Source organism: Netta rufina (assembly GCF_964035555.1).
Source record: "Netta rufina genome assembly, chromosome: 11".
Taxonomy (NCBI): Eukaryota; Metazoa; Chordata; class Aves; order Anseriformes; family Anatidae; genus Netta; species Netta rufina.
Window position 1 is genome coordinate 19,354,927 of NC_140134.1, and position 18,918 is coordinate 19,373,844.

General features: G+C 37.8%; 1 protein-coding gene across 2 annotated transcripts in view; it reads left to right on the top strand.

The window, feature by feature from the left end:
- Positions 1 to 18,918, top strand: part of ASB7 (ankyrin repeat and SOCS box containing 7) — a 31,594-nt gene that overhangs the window by 7,143 nt on the left and 5,533 nt on the right. For both annotated transcript variants that reach the window (XM_084293642.1, XM_084293643.1), the window contains 2 exons: positions 2,465 to 2,725; positions 9,430 to 10,035. In XM_084293642.1, coding sequence (XP_084149768.1) covers positions 2,515 to 2,725; positions 9,430 to 10,035 — 817 coding nt within the window. In that variant the 5' untranslated portion in view covers positions 2,465 to 2,514. The remainder of the gene's footprint in view (positions 1 to 2,464; positions 2,726 to 9,429; positions 10,036 to 18,918) is intronic.

The following is an 18,918-nucleotide window of genomic DNA, read 5'->3' on the forward strand; positions in this document are numbered from 1 at the left end:
GATACTTTTTGGGGGGATACTGCTGGCCCCTTAAATGAGAAATCCATTTCTTCTCACCTGTATGGTCATCTTGTCTCTTTCTGTCGTGCTTTGAACAGCAAGTTTGACCTTCATTTTCAGGACACTGTGGGATCTTGCAGGTATTATTCCTTTACCAGTAGGGACTGTAAAAATGGTGGTAGAATGTTTTCTGTCAGATATTCTCAGTTTGGGAAAAGAGTTTATTTATCTTGTTTTTTGACACAGAAAATAAGGTCAAAGGGGCGTGTTTTTTGGAGGGTTGGGGGGGTAGGGAAGTGTTTTGATTTTGTTTCTGAAGGATTTCCCTCAAACTCATACTTAGTATCGATTACTTTCTTTGGTCAGCTTTCACCTATAAATCCAAGATGCTGTTCTTGCGGGTGGAATTTCATTAACAGTACTGTTAGTGGTGTGATCTAGAACGAAGTCAAGCTCCCTGTACTATAGGTGAGCACATTCCTAAGTGCTAATTGGAGTTTAGAAAAGAGCTTAGCAAAAGCCTATTAGAGTCAATAGAAATACTTCCATTGTCATCACATTAGTCGAGTTTGATTTTTGAATATGATGCCAACGCTGAACCTATCAAGTTAGCAGGTGCCAGTTTGCAAATCCCTTTCTTCCTGTGTCAGATAATGGAGTCCATACCATGAAACAAAACCAAGACAGTGTCTAAGCCACATACAACCTATTGAGCTAAATAGCTGTCTTTCACAGCCCTATGCTGAATTAGTCTCTCTTGCCATACGTAGTATCTTGAAGCATTTATAAATGTCAAAGGCAGGCATTTGCTGCATGTAATTTCCATTTTTGCTGTGTAAGTAGGGTCACTGTAGCTACCTGTTCATTATAAGTTTATATCTCTGCAAGCAGCACGCAAATAACTTTTTTGCAATGAGCACAACCAGGTAATAAGAAGAGTGAATAGACATCTATGCCTTTATCTGGAAGGATGGCAGTGATTGATGTTTTCGCTTTCATATTGTCTGTGTGCATACCTGTATCAGAGAAAAACAAGTGCCTAGTGGGATATGAGAAGTTGATTGCAATGCCTTTTGAGTGACCTATGAATCATGAGGATCTGGAAATCCTTATTTACGTAAATGAAGGTTTAGGTGGTGATGTGGGTTGATGTTCTAATATAATGGGGGTTGGTGTAAATTTTAAGGATCATTTAAAATTCATTTTCATCTTCAGAATTTCTTGTTACTTTACTCATGATTAACTTTACAGCATTCTAAATACATTTTTTCTTTAATATTCTATTTCTGTGTTAATGTCCATTGCAATTTCTGGATAATTCTGAGATTTTTATTGCTCAGCACTCCCTTCATTCCTTGCTTTTATTCTTCTAATATTCCTTTCCATTCTAGGAATACCTGATAATGGAATATGATACAGAGTGTATGTGAAAATGTAAATACTGAACAGATTTTTTGTGCTGTGAAAGAATTTCTGAGTACCTGTTTTTTTTTTTCTTGTCCTCAGCTGGGTAGCAAGTAGAACTGCAGATGAGTACTTTTCAAACAGGGCATGGAGTATAGTTTTTTTTTTTTTTTTTTTTTTCTCCCCAATATATGCTGGTATTCTAGGTTCTCTGACAATGGCTACTTTAGGTAGCCTTTTGGCCCAGCCCTCTCATATGCTTTATCAAGGTAATTATAAGTTGAACTGTTCTGATATATTTATTCGTAGTGTTTGACAGGACTGTATTAACTGAACTTTTATGTTCTCAGGTCTCATATAATATCATTGCCTGGTTTTGGAATATAAAGGTCCTTTACATTGTTTATGTACTAATAAAGAAGCCCACACGCCAAACTACTGGCAGTAGACTCTTAACATTTTTTTAAAAAAAGGAGGGTGGGGAAGAGAGGATTAAAGTTTTCACTTTGAACATTGGTGTTACTAATATTCTTGTGCAGTATGTCCCAGGAAAATGTTATCTTAGTAATAGAACACATTTTCAATTAAGTTTAGCGGTGACATATTTCTAGAAAAAATAATAAAGAAAAAAATCATAGTTCCTTTGCTGTAGCAATACTGTGCTGTTTCATGCAACAGTTTAGATGATGTATTTAGCAGTATCTCCAGAGCAGTGGTATTAACCAGGGTCTGATCTTAAAGGAATGTTGGGTCCTGGAGATCTCTCATCCTGCTTATTGTTGGGTGCTTTAGCTGTGGTCTGCTTGTTGATGCTCTCATTTTTGAAGAAATGATTACTATTCATTATGTGCAAGTGTCCTTTTTAGTCGCAATTCAATGGTGTATACTACAATTTTGCTAGCAATAGTGAGATTACTTGTGTTTTGTCCTATGTATAAGATGGCTTTGCTCTGCATATAGAGAGTGAATCATAGCATTGCTTTTCATTAGTACTAATTATTTTTTCAGATCTCTTTCCTGGTTCCAGTCCTAATTAATTCATGCTTTATATTGATTCAAGGTGACTAGTGCGACCTCATGACGCTTCTGTAAAAGGCAGATTCAGCTAGGATGTTACACCATCACTGTCGGAGAAACCCTGAACTACAGGAAGAATTGCAGATTCAGGCTGCAGTTGCTGCTGGCGATGTTCACACCGTGCGCAAGATGCTGGAGCAAGGATATTCTCCAAATGGTCGAGATGCCAATGGCTGGACCTTGCTTCATTTCTCTGCAGCAAGAGGGAAAGAGAGATGCGTCCGTGTTTTTCTTGAACATGGAGGTGAGTTGCCTAGAGAGAGAAATCTTGATTCCCATCTCACAGCTTTCTATCCCAATTCCCATTGTATGGCTTTCCAGCACCAATTAGTTGCCAGACTACTTTTGATTTTTTTTTCCTCTTTCATTGGAGTGCTGCTTCATTTCTGTTTCTATCTGATGCATGCTCTGTGAATGAGGTAATAGATTAGCTTTAGATCTTAATACCTGACAGTTTTTTTCAGAATCGCCCAGGAATTGTTAAAAGAATGAATAAGCATTATAAAAATAGGGCAAAGAGCTCATTATAAACTTAAATGCACTCACTATAGGCCTTTCTACTGTTAGAGGCTGTTATTAAGGAAGGCAGGTCCTTGAGTTGAAATTGTAGGGAAGATTGTTTCATAATTCTCAAAATTTAACAAGTCACGTTAAAGACTTACATTTCTGTGTAGGTTTTAACACAGTCTGCTGAACTTTATGATAACATTACTCTCCGCAGGGGTTTAAGTGTCAGCTAGTCCAGCTGAGTTTACGTCTCTCCTGCATCTAATGATAGCCAAGCTTTATTTCAAGAACTAATTGAGTTTTATTTAAGTGATATAATTGCTTGGGTGACGTGTATTCCCCATTGAATGGTACAGTCAGAATTTCTTTCTGCTGTATCTTTTTCCAAGGCTACCTGAAGGTTTAGAAATTGATAGTCTTAAACTTCTAACGTGACACTAGCGAGGAAAACCAAAAATGGGATGTTCTCCACATTCTGAATAGTGTTCTTAAAGAACAACATCCTTTGCTCTAGCACCGTTCTTATCAACTTAATCATGAACTAAGATGTTTTTAGTCCCATGGAAACTGAAATGAATCATCTTTTTGATGCTTTACTTATCTGAGGCTTGGTCATGGTCCCCTTGTTTCTATTGCAGTATTTGTCAGAAGTATAGATAAATCACCCTTAAAATTGAGTGGCATTAATGGGCTTGTGATATTTGCCCAATTAATGGTGTGTTATTTCAGAGCAGGAGTGAAATACAGCCTGAACAACTGGACCCCGTTTATACATAAGTACTGCAAATTCTAAGTATACAATGCTGTCAAACCCTCAATGTTGTTCCTGGAAGGGGGGGAAGCAACTGAATCGTGCAAATAAATAACTTTAAAATTCTACTTTTTAAATGTAATACTGTAGATAATTTCAAATCTTCATCTTTATAGGCTGTGGGTCTCAAAATGTATGCTATAACTTTGTGAGCTTGAAGATGAGCTGGAAAAACAAAAGCATAAACCCTATTTATCTTCATTGTATAGGTTTTGCTATTAAATAGCTGCTGGCATGGTGTTTTGTTTTGGTTTTCTATCTTTTGATGTTGCTATTTTCTATATGAAGTACAAGCAGAATATGATGCCCAATGAAAACTGTCTGTAATGAGACAGATTCCTTGTGCTGGAAGCAGCACAGAGTTTAATCACCAGGACTAGAAAGTTGAGTAACAAATAGTGTGAGGGTTAGTCATCTACAGCAGCTTTTCTGTAGCTGAGCCTCCCTTCAGAAAATTGGCACTGTTTTGTGCCTTACCTTGTTTTTCCTCAAAACAGAGGCATAAAAGATAATGAGTGTTTAAAACATAATAATGTCACAAGTGAGCTAATAAGCAGTGAATGAGCTGACTGTTAAAAGCGAACTTAATCATGCTTGCCTCGTTAGTGAGAGGTTTGTGTCTACCTTTCTTAAGTCTTCACCTTCCTCCCTCTCGAGAAGTAGATTAGTTTGACATTGGGTGTTAATCCCTTTGGACCCAAGTGATATTGGGGTGAAAAAAGTCATTTTCTGGTATGAAATTTACAGTAAGCAGAATATAGAACTGACTAGAGATGTGTATTGGTAATAAAGGGGAGGGAGTGGATGAAGTTTTGAAGAAAAGGGGGAACCTGAGGGTTAGTGGAAGCAAGGGGGAGACCGGTGATAGATGTGATGCCAAAGCCTAGCAGAGCTGGAAATATGTTCATAGGACAGGAACGAGAAAACCATGCTGGGCTGTTGCTGAGGGTAGCGTGCCATGCCTCAGATCTTGGACGCTGGAAGAGCACTGACATAGGCTTGAGTGGTAGTGAGTTTGAGATGGGTTTTGGCTAATAAACACTGAGAAGGAATCTGATCGCTGACCTGGAAATAAGAGGTAGCTTCTTATGGGAGTCATGACCTAGCTGCCTCCTGCTTTTTCTCTCTTCTTCCAGCATTGCTCGCCAGCAAAGAAAAGAGCCAGGGGACAGCATTGTGTATGCAGCTTGGCTGATTGGAGCGGAGGTGGTGGAACAGGAGGAAGCATTTATTTTCTGCTAAACAAGGAGGAGAGACAGATAGATGGGCAGAACGCCTAAAGTAGCAGTTCAAATTGAAGGGTAAAGCCAGCAGAAATAGCAGCTAGGTACAGAGGTTATAGGTCAGATAACAAGTATTCTTATGAAATGTGAAAACTGAAGGGTGGAGCAACTTAGTTTTCATAAGTGAAAAATAGTGATTTTACTTAAAGTATTTGTCACATTTTAATAAAGGGAAGTTTCTGTGAAGCTAGCTCTTTCTATCCACAGGAACAATCCAAAGTCACAAAGCTCAGTAGGAGAACAAAACAAAAACAGGGGATGTAGTTTTCAGTGATCTTAGATTTTTTGCATAGCATAGCAAGCTTTTTTTTTCCCCTCTAAATGTATTCTTTGCTTTTAAAATAAGGTATTGTCTGTTTCAATATAACACTGCACAAAACCAGTTTGTTTAATTCCCATCACAGTTAGCACAGTTAGTTAGCACCAGCTAAGATCCTGAAAGCATGTAGTTGCTATCTGTCTCTTGGTGATAACTCTCAACGTTAATTGAGCAGGACAGCTTCTTGTTACTTGTGTTAAAGTAAAAAATGATTTGCTAAAGCTCTCAGAAACTGAAAAGTAACGGAAGTATCTAAGCAGATGTATTTATTTTTAGTCTTGGCTGCAAGGTGTCTAGCTTTAAGGTCATGGAGAATCCAGGAGAAACTAAAGAACGGCAAATGCTCATCCCTCCCTAAAGCTCAGAGTGGTCTTGTGTAGTAATGCCTTTGTGGATGTCTTTTGTATCAATGTCCTAAAAATTAGTCATGCAGTAGCCATGTTTCTAAACCATGTTTCTAAACCACATGGTCAGAATTAAGTCCTAGCTGGGGGGAGTTTGCTTGAAATAATAGAAGTACTTTATGAAGCCAGAAGCACTGCTTTCTTGGCTTCCCAAATGAGACTGATAGAGTAAGATAATGAAAGTGTCATGAGAGAAGGGAAGCTGTCCCACTGAGCAGTAAACTAAAACTAAAATTTTAGACTTTTCTTTAGGAATCTATATATTCTGTAGATTACAGTATTAAAAATGAGTCTCATTAACAGTTGAGTTTAAATGACTAGTTTAGGTCCCCAGTTTTAAAATGAACTAAGATCACGAGTATCATTGTGTTGCAATTTTCTGTCTCAAGTGAGGTTGATTATAGTAATTCGGTACCCTTGATAAGCAGCTCAAGGTTTATGTCACTGTATTTTGCATTATATTTAAGAACATTAGAAGTGACCAAATGCAGCTGTTCATATTTCTAGATTCTGCTATCCCCAAATTTATGGGAAGCTTGAGAAGAAATAACTATAATTGTCAAACAATCAGGATGGAGGCAAGATAAAGAAATGCTGGCAAGTGCTGGCTTCATCCCTTCCTAGTTAAATACGCTTGTACCAGGTACTTTTTTACCCCTCTGCAGAATCTGAAAGGTAAGCTAAGTGAATTCTTTCCCAATTCATTTCTACCTTGCTTGCATTCCAGGGGGAGAGAGTTACTTTACAATATGTTGAAGCCTTTTTTTTTTTTTTTATATTTTAAAAAAGTATAGCAACCAAAGTTTTTTAAGAAAACATCAGCTTTGCAGTATTCTTTTTGCTAATACAGGGACTGAAAGGATAGAAATTGTATGTGATATAACACAGGTCCAACTTTTGCTAAAAGCCCTTGTGCAGTTCAAAAGTTTTACAGGAGGTGGCAGCAAGACATTTGCTGAGTAGCAGCAGATAATGTTTTGGTCTTGTTAAAATTGCTTCCTTAATCAAGGGGGTAACTGCTACCCTTAGCTCACTAAAAGCCCGTAATCTTAACAGGAATCACAATATTTGTATTGTGAGTTTTTGTTACCAGGCTTGGTTTTGGAAGGTTAGTTGTTTGTGTTCCCTCGTTGCCCAGGTAAGACATTTCTTTCCTATTCTTGTTGAGACACTTGTCTTACGTGACATTGTATTTTTTTGCTTGACCTTAATGTGATGAAATTTTGAGAGGAGAGAAAATATGGAAAGGAACTTAAAATCATAGAGAAGGCACATCCTTATTTTGTGAACTAAACCGTAGCTTTTGGATTACAACAACTTGTATAAAAATATTTGTACACACATGCACACAATTTGGGGCAGATCTGATTGACTTCAGAAATGGCATAGACTAAGCAGGCTAGCAGCAATATCTTGTGCCTCAGCTAGAAGGAAGAAATGTTTGACTTGCATGCCCAAAACGGAGTGGAAGAGAGAAGGCAGAATATGAAACAGTGCTTGTCAATTTTATATTTTAACTATTTTTGTGAAAAATGGCCCTGGCTGCTGCTGTCTCCTTCTGTTATGTCCAACTTTCTCCCTAATTCCGCTTCTCAGAATGTATCATCCCTCTGCATCTTAATTCTCATGCTTGTGCTACTAACTTTATCTATCACCAGTCAGGAGTTAATCTAGAATAGTCTGAGCAGTGCAAAGAAAGATCCGGGGAGCAGCTCACATCACTTTGAAGCAGTGTCTCAGTCTTCAATGACTGTGTGGGTTGCACTGATTCTCTGCAAAAATACCTGACACCGTCATAGTGCAGGTTAGCAACCACCTATTCAGGCAAGGTCGTCTTTTTCCTGCCAACCTGTGGATGCTTCGGCAATTGCTTTAACTCAGGTTAGTGTAACTTTACAGGGCACTGAAACTCCTGCTTTTCAGCAACGACTAGGAAGTAGGCTGTCTACCAAAGCACTTTCCTTAATCTGTCTTTCGTTATTTCTAGGTTCCTACTCTATTTACTTAATAGAGGCCGTTCTTACGTGTTATTTCTACATGTGCTATTTTAATTGCGTAGCCAGGCTCCACTAGTTTGTGTTGTTTTTTTCCTTCCTTCAGTCTTCTCTTTAAATCTTAAAAATTCCTTAGAGCTGCTGGATCACCTTTGCAGCTGTGTTCTGAACTCTGTCTTTCCTGCCCTATTATTTTGGCAGGGCATCTGTCTCAGTGTGTTATCTGGATGTGGTTGCAGTACATCCATATTGGGAAGCTCATTCCTGTTTCCTGATGGCACGTTTGCATGTTCAGACCATCATTAGATCTAGACTAAACTAGTTTGTAGTTCACATTGTGAACTTAACTCGCTTATATGGACGAGGAATCCACAAAGAACTCAATGCCAAGGTGCAAGGACAGCGCTGTCAAGATTAGGGAAGGTGGGCAGGCACCCTTACGCTTGTCTGCTCTTAGAGATGATTTGTTCTTTGTGCTGCAAATGTTGTGTGTTTACGGAGCGGAAACAAATACAAGGAACTATGAAGAACAGGACCCAGCAGTTGTTTCAGTAGATGCTGCACAGGCATATAAAAAATGTGTCAGATTAATGCTAGTCTCTTGTGCAGACAGTATCTCCTTTTACCAGCTGGGAAGCTTAGGTTAGGAAAGTGCCTCAAACTTCCAAGCTGTGGTTTGTACTCTTCACCATCCGTCAGGCAACATCTACCAATGCTGGAAGGAGAAAGCTTGCAGCCTGGCTTGTTTTCTAGCTGAGGAAGGGTAATGAGGCACGCACCTTTCCTCCAGTAATTAGTTGGGTACATGGGAATAGTCATTTGATTTACAAGTCTGGGTGTGCTGAGGAAATTAAGTAAATTGATTTGGTTATGTTCTGTTTTTAAATTCATAAATCAGATGACGTTTTTGTGCTGTGTTGGGGTGCGTGGGGGGCTATCTGTCTAATCACTTGTATTCTGCACTAACATTTCTCCTGACTCCTTCCATACGTGGTTGCTTACATTCCTGTAAAATCTAAAATTTTTGTAAAAGTATAAATTCAGAACAGATTCATCATTTATAAAAACAAACTTTATCAAGATAATCTAAAATAACATATATCCTACATGCTTTGGAAATCCTGCAGACCACAGAGAAACATTTTACCTAATACAGTATTACACCCTAAAAACAATACAATCCTGCCAGACCACAAAACATCCGCAATTTGGGACAGCAGATGTTTCTACACATGCTTCTTTTTAAGACCAAGAAGCAACACAAGGGAAAATAAAAAAGCTCAGCATTGAGAAAGAAATGTAATATTACAGAGCTGGAGGAAAACTGGATGGACAGAGATTTGAGTAATTAGCCTAAGAGTGCTAGAAAGATGTGGAAAACTATTTGTCAAATGGAAACATATGTATATGAAAGAAAAGGTCTTTTTTGTGTAATTCTTTCATAAATATAATTTAGCTTTTTCTTTAAAATAGCATTTGGTTCTTGAAAGCAAGAATTATTTTGAAGTACCAAAAAAATCCTGTCTTGTTATGCCTGAAAAGAATAACATTCAATCATTTGATTATTTGTTTGCAGCACTGGATTACTGTAACGCCTTCTAATTATTTTTTAATTTTATTTTAACTTCAGCTGATCCCACAGTTAAGGACTTAATTGGAGGCTTCACTGCTCTGCATTATGCAGCCATGCATGGCCGAGCGAGGATTGCACGCTTGATGTTGGAATCTGAATATAGAAGTGACATTATTAATGCAAAAAGCAACGATGGTTGGACTCCCCTCCATGTAGCAGCCCACTATGGCAGAGACTCATTTGTCAGGCTCCTGTTGGAGTTCAAGGCTGAGGTTGATCCGCTCAGTGATAAAGGTACCACACCGCTCCAGCTGGCCATTATCCGAGAGAGGTCAAGCTGTGTGAAAATCCTCCTGGATCACAATGCCAACATCGACATTCAAAATGGTTTCCTGTTACGATACGCTGTGATCAAAAGCAATCACTCGTACTGCCGAATGTTCCTTCAGAGAGGGGCGGACACAAACTTGGGTCGCTTGGAAGATGGACAGACGCCCTTACACTTGTCTGCTCTTAGAGATGATGTGCTTTGTGCACAAATGTTATATAATTACGGAGCGGACACTAACACAAGGAACTATGAAGGACAGACCCCACTGGCTGTTTCAATAAGTATTTCTGGAAGTAGCCGACCCTGTCTGGATTTCTTACAAGAAGTGACAAGTATGTATGTAAGAAAAGTTAATGACGGGACACAATGTCCTCTAAAAGCCTTCTTTGAATTTAGCCCCAGAAAAAAATGCTTCCTCTCTGCCCCTTGATGCTGTTTAAATGCACTAGACAGTTTCTGGGAAGGTGAAGGGATTGTGAAACTGGGAATCTCTTACTTGGCGAAGGTGCTACTGTTAAGTATATTTCATTTCAATTAGTCTTGTTTAAGTATCAACAGGAAGCATAAATTAAAAAGAAAAGTGAACTGTAAAACTAGTTTTATTAATGGCCTTAGCACATAAGATGTTTGGGTTTTGCTTTTCTTTTTTTTTTAGGGTCTTTTGCGTGTTTAGCACCGTGCAAATGCTCTGCTGTTGCTGGCTTTTTCATCTGGCAATACAACTGGGGCAGGAAAAGAGCTTTTGCTGCATTTTGCTCTCCCACGTTCCCTCTCCTCTCCCCTACACCAGACAACAAAGTGGCATAGTTTATTCGTGCGGCTCGGGGGATTCATATGCTGTGTAGCCCTGATTTGATTTTGGTGGTATCTCTGAAAATTGAAAAGGATTTGAACTCATCGTCACTTCTGACACTTAACCTGAGAGTATTCTGCTGCTGATGTTCTGGTCGGTTTTGTTTGTCAGTTTTGGTGTGCTAGGCCTGCTGGAAGTTTTCTTATACTCCATTCTACATGTAATGTTATAATAATGTTTTCCAATTACAGTATTACCTAAAAGCATTTAGGAACTGCTTATTAGCAATTAGCAGGAGTTTAATTCAATTTATCAAGTTATCTTAACATGTTTATCATCCAGCTAGGATGATCTGAACAGAGAAGGGTGGGGTATCATCTTTTTCCTTGTGGTGGTTACTCTTTTTTTTTTTTTTCCTGTGGTAGTTTTGTTGAGAATTAAGCACCCTCTATTTTCTGCAAAGAAACTGCGATTTAGTGTGGGCTGGGGTGAATCAGCTGCGATCTGTTGTCAGTAAATGACACAAAAAAGCATTTGGAATTTCATTTTTGTCTTCCTGATTTGTGGTGGTGCTTTTGATTATATCTGAAATACAAAGAGAATTTTTGGAAAGGTAGGAGTTGATGAAATCAATCAGTTACATTTATTTCTTATTATTTTACTTCGCCTGTCCCTTTTCATTCATACACATTTCTTCCAGCTTTCCTTTTTGGGAGCCACTCACTATGTAGTAGCACAGTCAGGGTTATTAGCAGATGATATAATACCAGACTTTCAATTTTTCACAGTCTTAGAACATAGCCCTAAGCGTGAAGGGCTATTCAGTTTTTCTCAGTGTCTACAGGCTGATTCAGAAAGTTGGAAATCGGTCCTGCAGCTTATGTTTAGGTTGCAGATTCCATACCTTAAGGCTTTGAAGGACTCATTTCATTCAAGTGAGAAATAAATTCTGCAACAAAAAAGGCAGCTTAAATTCGTGGCGAACAGAACAGTCCTGGAACTATTTCAATTTTGTGCTGATGGAGGGAGAACTGGGAAAGCAGGGAGGACTAGTGCTGACAAAAACACTTCAGCTTTGTGCTTCTGAGCAAAATTATTATGAATATGTGTTTACAAACAGCTATAAACAGACTCTGCTGCCCTTATTATAAATCTACAAACACTGTCTTCCACTGTTTTCATGAATAATCATTGCAATGAGATGGTGTAGGAGAGAAAATTGGTAAAGAATGAGCTGGGATTTTGGTAGTTCCCAATTAGATCAGACTGTATACAGGGAATTGTTGAGCTCTTACCCTGTAGCACTTCGGGGAAGAATCTGTCTATTGTAATATGTATTTACTGGGGAGGGGGGGAATTACAATTTTTTTTTTTTTTTTTTTTTACAGAAGTGTTACTGAAATTATCTCTTGTGATTGGTAACAGTGCTTGGATCTTAGGGCTTAACGGGAATTTCTAGTTTGCTTAATTGAAAATTACACACGATGCTTAATGCAGAAATCCATAGCTGCAAGTTTTATATGTGGGTCCAGAAGCTGAAGAACATATTTAATTGTAAAGCAAGAACTAGTTTTTACTTGCAGTACATTTCACTTTTTTTTTTTTTTTAAGTTTGCAGATTAACGTATGTAAATTCTGAAAGTTATCAAACTGATTTCTTCCAGTGAAAGCACTTGCATGCTTCAGATAAAAGGAATATTATTTAGCAGTCTGCATATGAAATGTAAGTTGCTATTTTTGTTGTTTCATCCTCAGAAAACATATTTTTACATTTTCAGATCCCCAGAAACAGTTTTGTTTTGGTACATCCTGTAATGGGTAATAATCACAGCCTTTAGTCTAGGTCCCTAGTTGCAAATAGCAGGCAGAAGACCAAGCTCTCAGAAATACTTAGTATTGACTCTGAAAGTTGGTAAGAAGTTTAGCACCTTTGGATTTTGCTTGCTTTGTTGCTGGAAGTCTGATATCCTTCCTGGTTGTAGGTGGACATTCCTTTACTCTTAGAATAATTTCAAGAAGAACAAAGTTATTCTGTAGTTGCATCTCAATATTTAAGCATGAATTTGGAAGTTGAGAACGATGAAGTTTTTAATCATGAATCTGTGATTGATTTGATGCTTAGACAGTTGCTCTTACCTCTTTTTTTTCCCTTACTCATTTTTGTATTATTAAAAAAAAAACTTCCCGGTGAAAAAAGCACTACTGAAAGTTACTTAATTATTTATTGCCTTCCTCTTTTATGTGTTTTCCGTATTACACTTTTGCACTCCAAAAACAATTACTAGTAGCCGCAATAGTATCTGAGATCATCTGATAAAGAGCTTGTTTTTAGAATACTGAAGTGTTATTCTTCAGTTGTACAGGATCTGTACCTGCCTCTTCAAGAGTGTTGGTGGGTTAAGGTTGGAAAGCACTAATGCAAAAGTGAGATGCATACTGAATGGAAAATTAAAAGGAATGCCTCTGCATATAAAGATAGAGATGCATTTATTTATTTTTTTTAGTCTTGTATATGTCTGCAGAATTAACCTGTGCATTTACAGGCTTGGATGGAATATTGAGGTTAATGTTGAATGAAATTTGAGAATATTAAAGCTAACAAATGAGAAGGCATTTTTCCTACCTCTAGCAAGCATTAGAAAAATGTACTTAAAAGTTTAAATGAATTTTTAGATGCTAGAAACTGAAGTATGATCTAAAAAAAGAAAAAAGCTCGAACCTTTTCTTTCTTCCCATAGCACTCATTTAATTTAATCACTGTTCAGATAACATAGCAGACAAGAGAGTCTATGACTAGCCATGCGAGTTGCCCGTCTGTGTTGAGGCAGATAGTGAAGTAAATGGATATGGCCACAGTAGTGTAATATGGCAAGTATGTTAACGGGTATCAAAGAACTAATTTCAGATCTGGAACAAGATCTAAAGATCACCGAATGAATGAAATTACAAATATCTCATCTGCATTCAATTTTTTTATTTTCCAAAGGACATATCTTTGGCTTGGATTAGAGAGTATATTATTATGTTTAGAAGATTTATGTGACAATGTAAACCTGCAGAGAATTTTAGACAAAGGTACTGCTGAGGAAATTATTATATATTCTTTGTCTTTATCCTTTTGTTAAATAAAGATGACTTTATTTTCACTAGATATTTTTTTTTTTTTTAACTGGAAGAACATTTTTAAAAGGATCTCTGCATAGTTTAAACATCTATGAATACGGGAGTGTAGTGAATTAAATAGATCTCTACATATTTTATTATGTGGGTAGCTGCAGAGGAAACAATATCTTCATGTTTGTTATAACACAGAGGAAACTTACTGGAATTGCAAGTTTTGACTGCTTCCTTGGGTGCTGCCAGAAGCCTTGCACTAATGAGTGTGGTCTGCTTTGTCATCCGGAGTTATGCAGGGAACTGGGGTAGGACAGTTTTCATTTTAACTGGATCTGTAATAAACAAATATTGTCTGAATCATGATTACTTTCTGCAGATTGCAGGTAAATATTTTGTGAAGACCAATATAGTTTTTGATAACTTCGTTTAAAAAAAAACAAAACAAAACAACAAAAAAAACCCATGGCCTTATTGCTTTCTTCCTAGGGAAAAAAAAAAAGGTAACTTTTGATTAATTATTTAACTCTCGGATCAGAATTTCTCACTGTGATGTTTTAAAATGTAATTACTAAATTAGACCACAGTTCAGTGCTTACCTTAAGCAGTTGAATTATTTTTTTATATTGTTGGATGCTTTGGAAGGTTTTTGGTCCAAAAACACTCCTCTTTGGTGCATATTTTTTATGCCAGAAATACTGGAATTTAATAGATATGCAGAAATCATTATGAAGAATTAGTTTTCAAAGAGTAATGAAAGTACAAGTAGTGCTCAGGTATTTCTAACAAAGGCACAAAATTAAACTAGAACTTTTTAAGAAGTTTGTATGATACCCAGTTACAGTGATTAATTAAAAGCTATCTTTGCCCTTTTGAGCTAGTTACTAGTTGGAGGAATACATGTATGTTTGCTGTTTCCCTCTCTGTAGATGCAGTCCTGCATATCTTATATCAACGTATTTCAGGCAAATTCTTGATGCAAATTGATATACATCTTGATACTGTTGTGGCTTTTTTTTCTGGCATCCTGAGTGCCAAAACCAAAAATCCTCCGTAGTTTTTTTAGCTGTTTTGTGTTTATTTACATGGTATTTTTTTCTTTTTTCTTTTTCTTTTTTTTTTTTTTTTGTACTAGAGTACAAGCAACTGCATTTTCTAAGCTGTTAGCGACCCACTCCTGTTGTGGTGAGCGACCAATTCCTGTTCAGTTCAGCAGCATCTATTTCCTAGGTGATTGCATCCTTGCAGTAGGATCCTGTTTGCTTATGCATCCTCAGTGGTGCCTTTGTTGGCTGATGGGGATGTGTGTATAACCTGTGCCACTGGCTTTTTGAATGTGAGTTTCCAGTAGATATGGTCAGTTCTCTAAGTCTTTCCTGCCCTCCTTCTGTCCCCCAGCTCTGGAAGCCAACAGACTTAGCTAAATCTAGTTGCTGAAAGAGTTCAGTAGTTAGCTAAAGATACAAATACTGCCATACTTCAGAGGAACTGAGCTGCTGCCAGCTATAAGTCAATCTGCTTTCAACTTCCTTTAGTATTTCACCAAACTTGAAGTTTTGTTTGTAACTAAAAGGAAACTACCAAGTGGTTTCTTGCTACTGTTTTCAGCCTTTCACAATTCCCGGGAGAGGCAGAGGCTCAATTTGAGAAATACTACTGTAAGCTTTCTGGAGAAATGTATTAATATTGCAGAGAAAACTGTGGGCAGAGAAAACTGTAGGCAAAACACAAAATTGCTGTTCCTGTTCATTTTCTGACTTCTGAAGAAGTTGCCTATCCCCTTCAAACAAGTGATACTGATTGTTTGCTTTTAAAAGAACTCTAATTTTTCTTCTTTTTAGTAGGGGGAACAGAAAAACAGAGAGGATTTTCTAACAGCTTATAATTGTATTAATTACAGTTACTACTAGTCACTCTGCTGGGTAACAGCATGGAGCTGTTCATGGTAACTGCTCTTGTATCTTCCGTGGAGGGGGGCGATAGGCAGTGCCCCCTTCTCCACCTTCACAAGACTTTTGCTTAAAACTAGGTAAGACACTCCTTAAGAGTCAGCTTTGTCCTAAAGTTAAGACCTAATATTATGCCAATGATCCTTAACTATAGACAGTGACAGGTTAGTCTTTTGTTTGTTGGGGAGCATGTCTGCATAGGAGAAATGGCCTGGCACGGTTCTAAATGGATAAGCTGTGGAGAAGTCATTACAACAACACACAATTCTTTGTGTAGGCAGGAATCCTAAACTTTGCAGAATTTGTTGGGGGAATATTCCTGCGTACGTGTGGCCTAGGTCAGTAGTGTATGCTGTCTAGAAGGATGGTACTATATCCAAATTATGTCTGTAGATACATAAATACGTGACACAGAATTAATAGTGTTTATTGAGGAAGGCCAACATTTTTCAGGCTTTGATTTTTAAACGCTCTTTGTGTCCTATCCCTTCATTGTGGCTGTTACAAAGCTATGTTCTCCTCCATCCTCATCCATCTCTGTCACTTGAATCCACAGATGTGACTTCTTCAAAACACAATTGCTAGCAGAACAATTCTGAAGACCACCGATGAATAAGTAATGCATTAGATTCTGATCACACCCTTCGAATTAGTGTTGAGGGGACTAACGTAAGATAAAAGTACAGCATTCCCCAAAATGAAAGCTTCCACATCTGTACAAACAGGATGTGCCAAGGGCCAGGTTTGTGGTTGTGCTGGTGGGTATGGGATGGGGAGCGGGTGAAGGCCGGGGGAAGATGAACCAGGCCCCACTCGCAGGGTAGGCTTTGGGGCCTGGTGGAGAAGACCACGCAACCCCTGCTTTTACATGTCCTCGTCACAGAGCTGCCAGCCTTCCTCTATCTACAGCTCTTAGGCACACGTTTTAAAATAAAAGCGTGGCTGGTTCATGATGTAGGATGCCCAGAGATACACCACTGCAATGTTCTAAAGAACTGGGACCCTTTACTCCGCTATTTTTAAAGAGCTTCAAAGCTTGCTGTTTACCTTTTCCCTTCCAGCTCTTGTAACTAATGCACACGGATGTTAAAGAAATTGTTTGTGCTCAATAAAACAAGAGGCCCAAGTTTAACTGTATTGAAATTGAGCTTGCTGGTAAATTATTTGAGGATATAATGAACATTACCGTGACTTCAGACTTCCGTGAGTGAAGCTGGGGCTTGCACAGAGGCCAGCTCTGTTTGAAACAACTTGTCTGCAGAAAATCTTGAAACTGCAGAAAGAAAAAGAAGAATGTATTGAATGGAAATTCACAACTAATTGTAACAAATTGTTGTAGTTAAAACATGCATTTTTGTCCTCTTGTTTTACCGGAGGCGGCCAATCTGTTAATAGTAATTTAAAAAGCATTATTTCATTATTTCTTAATAATTAGTTAAGGGGAAAAAAAATGTCTGGAACTTTGTGACCGGTTGAACCGAGTTAGGAAAATGATTAAACTTTTACGTAGTGAGGTCTGCTACCTGTAGAGAGAATAAAATTTTTAAAAAGCCTTTATTTTATAATGCCATGTTTTACATTTCTTCTGTTGGGAAGAAACTTTTCCGTCATGCTTGGGAAACTACACAAGAGGTGTGTTGGTGGGGATTTCTGCTTCCCATTACCACACATAGCATGAGCTATGGAAAACAAAGATAAGCTATACTTCTCTTTTTTGTGTAGTTAATACTTTATTTTCTGTCCCCTTAAAGCTTGCAAAATAAATCTGCAGAAGTATCTAACTCATTTCTGTGAACACACGAGCAAATCCCAGCAGCTGCAGGTGTTTGCTGCCCGCTTACATAGCAGCCTTACAATAACCTGGCTGCTCCAGGATAGCAGCACTGCTGGGGCTGAGGTGTCCCTTGGACACTGGATCAAGACTTTTATTTATTTTTAAGGTGATTTGTTAGTGTAACTAGTTTTATGTCACACTTGCATAACCACAGTAATTAGGTCAATCTTACTGATTGTAGGGTTTTTTTAATTCTCTTTTCTATCTTATTTGTTTAAACAACTTTCCAAACTTGTGATGCAGGATATAACCAAAATTGTTGCTTTGTAATCTTTTTTAAACATAACTTTATTCAATACTTAACTTGCAGTACTTTGCCAAATTACTAATAACATTTTTCATTTGCCAAACTAAGGTTCACTGACGTTGGTCCGTAATCCTTTTTTTTTTTCCTTTTTCATTCAGATGCAATCAAGAATGAGTAAGTGTTCTAGACACCGTTTCTAATAAATCACAAATGCATTAATAACCCTGGAATTTGTAAGGCGTGACCTAAGACACTAACAGCCACTAGATGTAGTAACTGGTGCTTAACACTGGAAATGTCCATTGTTAACACATTCCCGGGAAATATTTTTAGGCTTATCAGGGGAAAATGTCATACATTTGATAATCGGGTCTTTTTGAATTAGCTGGTGACCAATTTCTTCTGGGTATTTTAAGTTGTCTGTTCTATTTTGCTCTCAAGAAATCCACAGGATGTTAATTAAAAAGCATTTGTTTCTGAAACCAGAAATCATTGTCTCATAGCTGTATTATTGTGTACTCTTATACAGAAAATACAGATTTATAGTCCTCTGTAGCCTCTAATGCTGCTGTTTGCAGTTAACTTCTGAGAACCCCGCTTTCATTCACATTTAATGTATTAGAACTCTTTCTTTATCACCATAAGGATTCCTCTGCTTGGTTTCTTACCAAAAATAACTTTTCCTCAAGCTTGAGCATTCATCTGTTGTCCAAATTGTATAAATCCATTCCTTTGAGTGGTGAAAAAAACACCAGTGGACAAAGTAATTACTGATCTGTATTGGAGCTAATTACATTTAGCTACTGTGGTGATAAGTATAATAAAAGTATTATAAACTGATACAAAAAAACTCCCAATTTTCATGCTCTCTAATTTCCAATCCAATTTCTTTAAAAACAGACTGAGACTATTTTCCTGCATTACTTCTGCTAGCTTACCTTGGATAATTTTAGTGCTTAAGATAAATCCAAGCGTATACCTGTCTGTCAGCCCATTTCTATAGAAAAACCCACACGGGGGAAGAAAGAGGGGAACTGCCTGTAAAGGGTAACTGAAACCATCTACAAAATGCCCGAAGTAGAAAACAGGAAATAGTTTTGTAATCTCTTTACTCTGTGCTTACCAGGAACATCTAATAAACCCGTAACGTCAAGGTCTATTTAGCCGAGAGGCTTATCGCTGACTAGGAGGAGGATGGAAGGGTCGGGGCTGCCATGCGTGCGGTGGAGGCTGGGATCAACCCTCTCGTCCCACCCCAACAGGTTTGGTGCCTGGTGA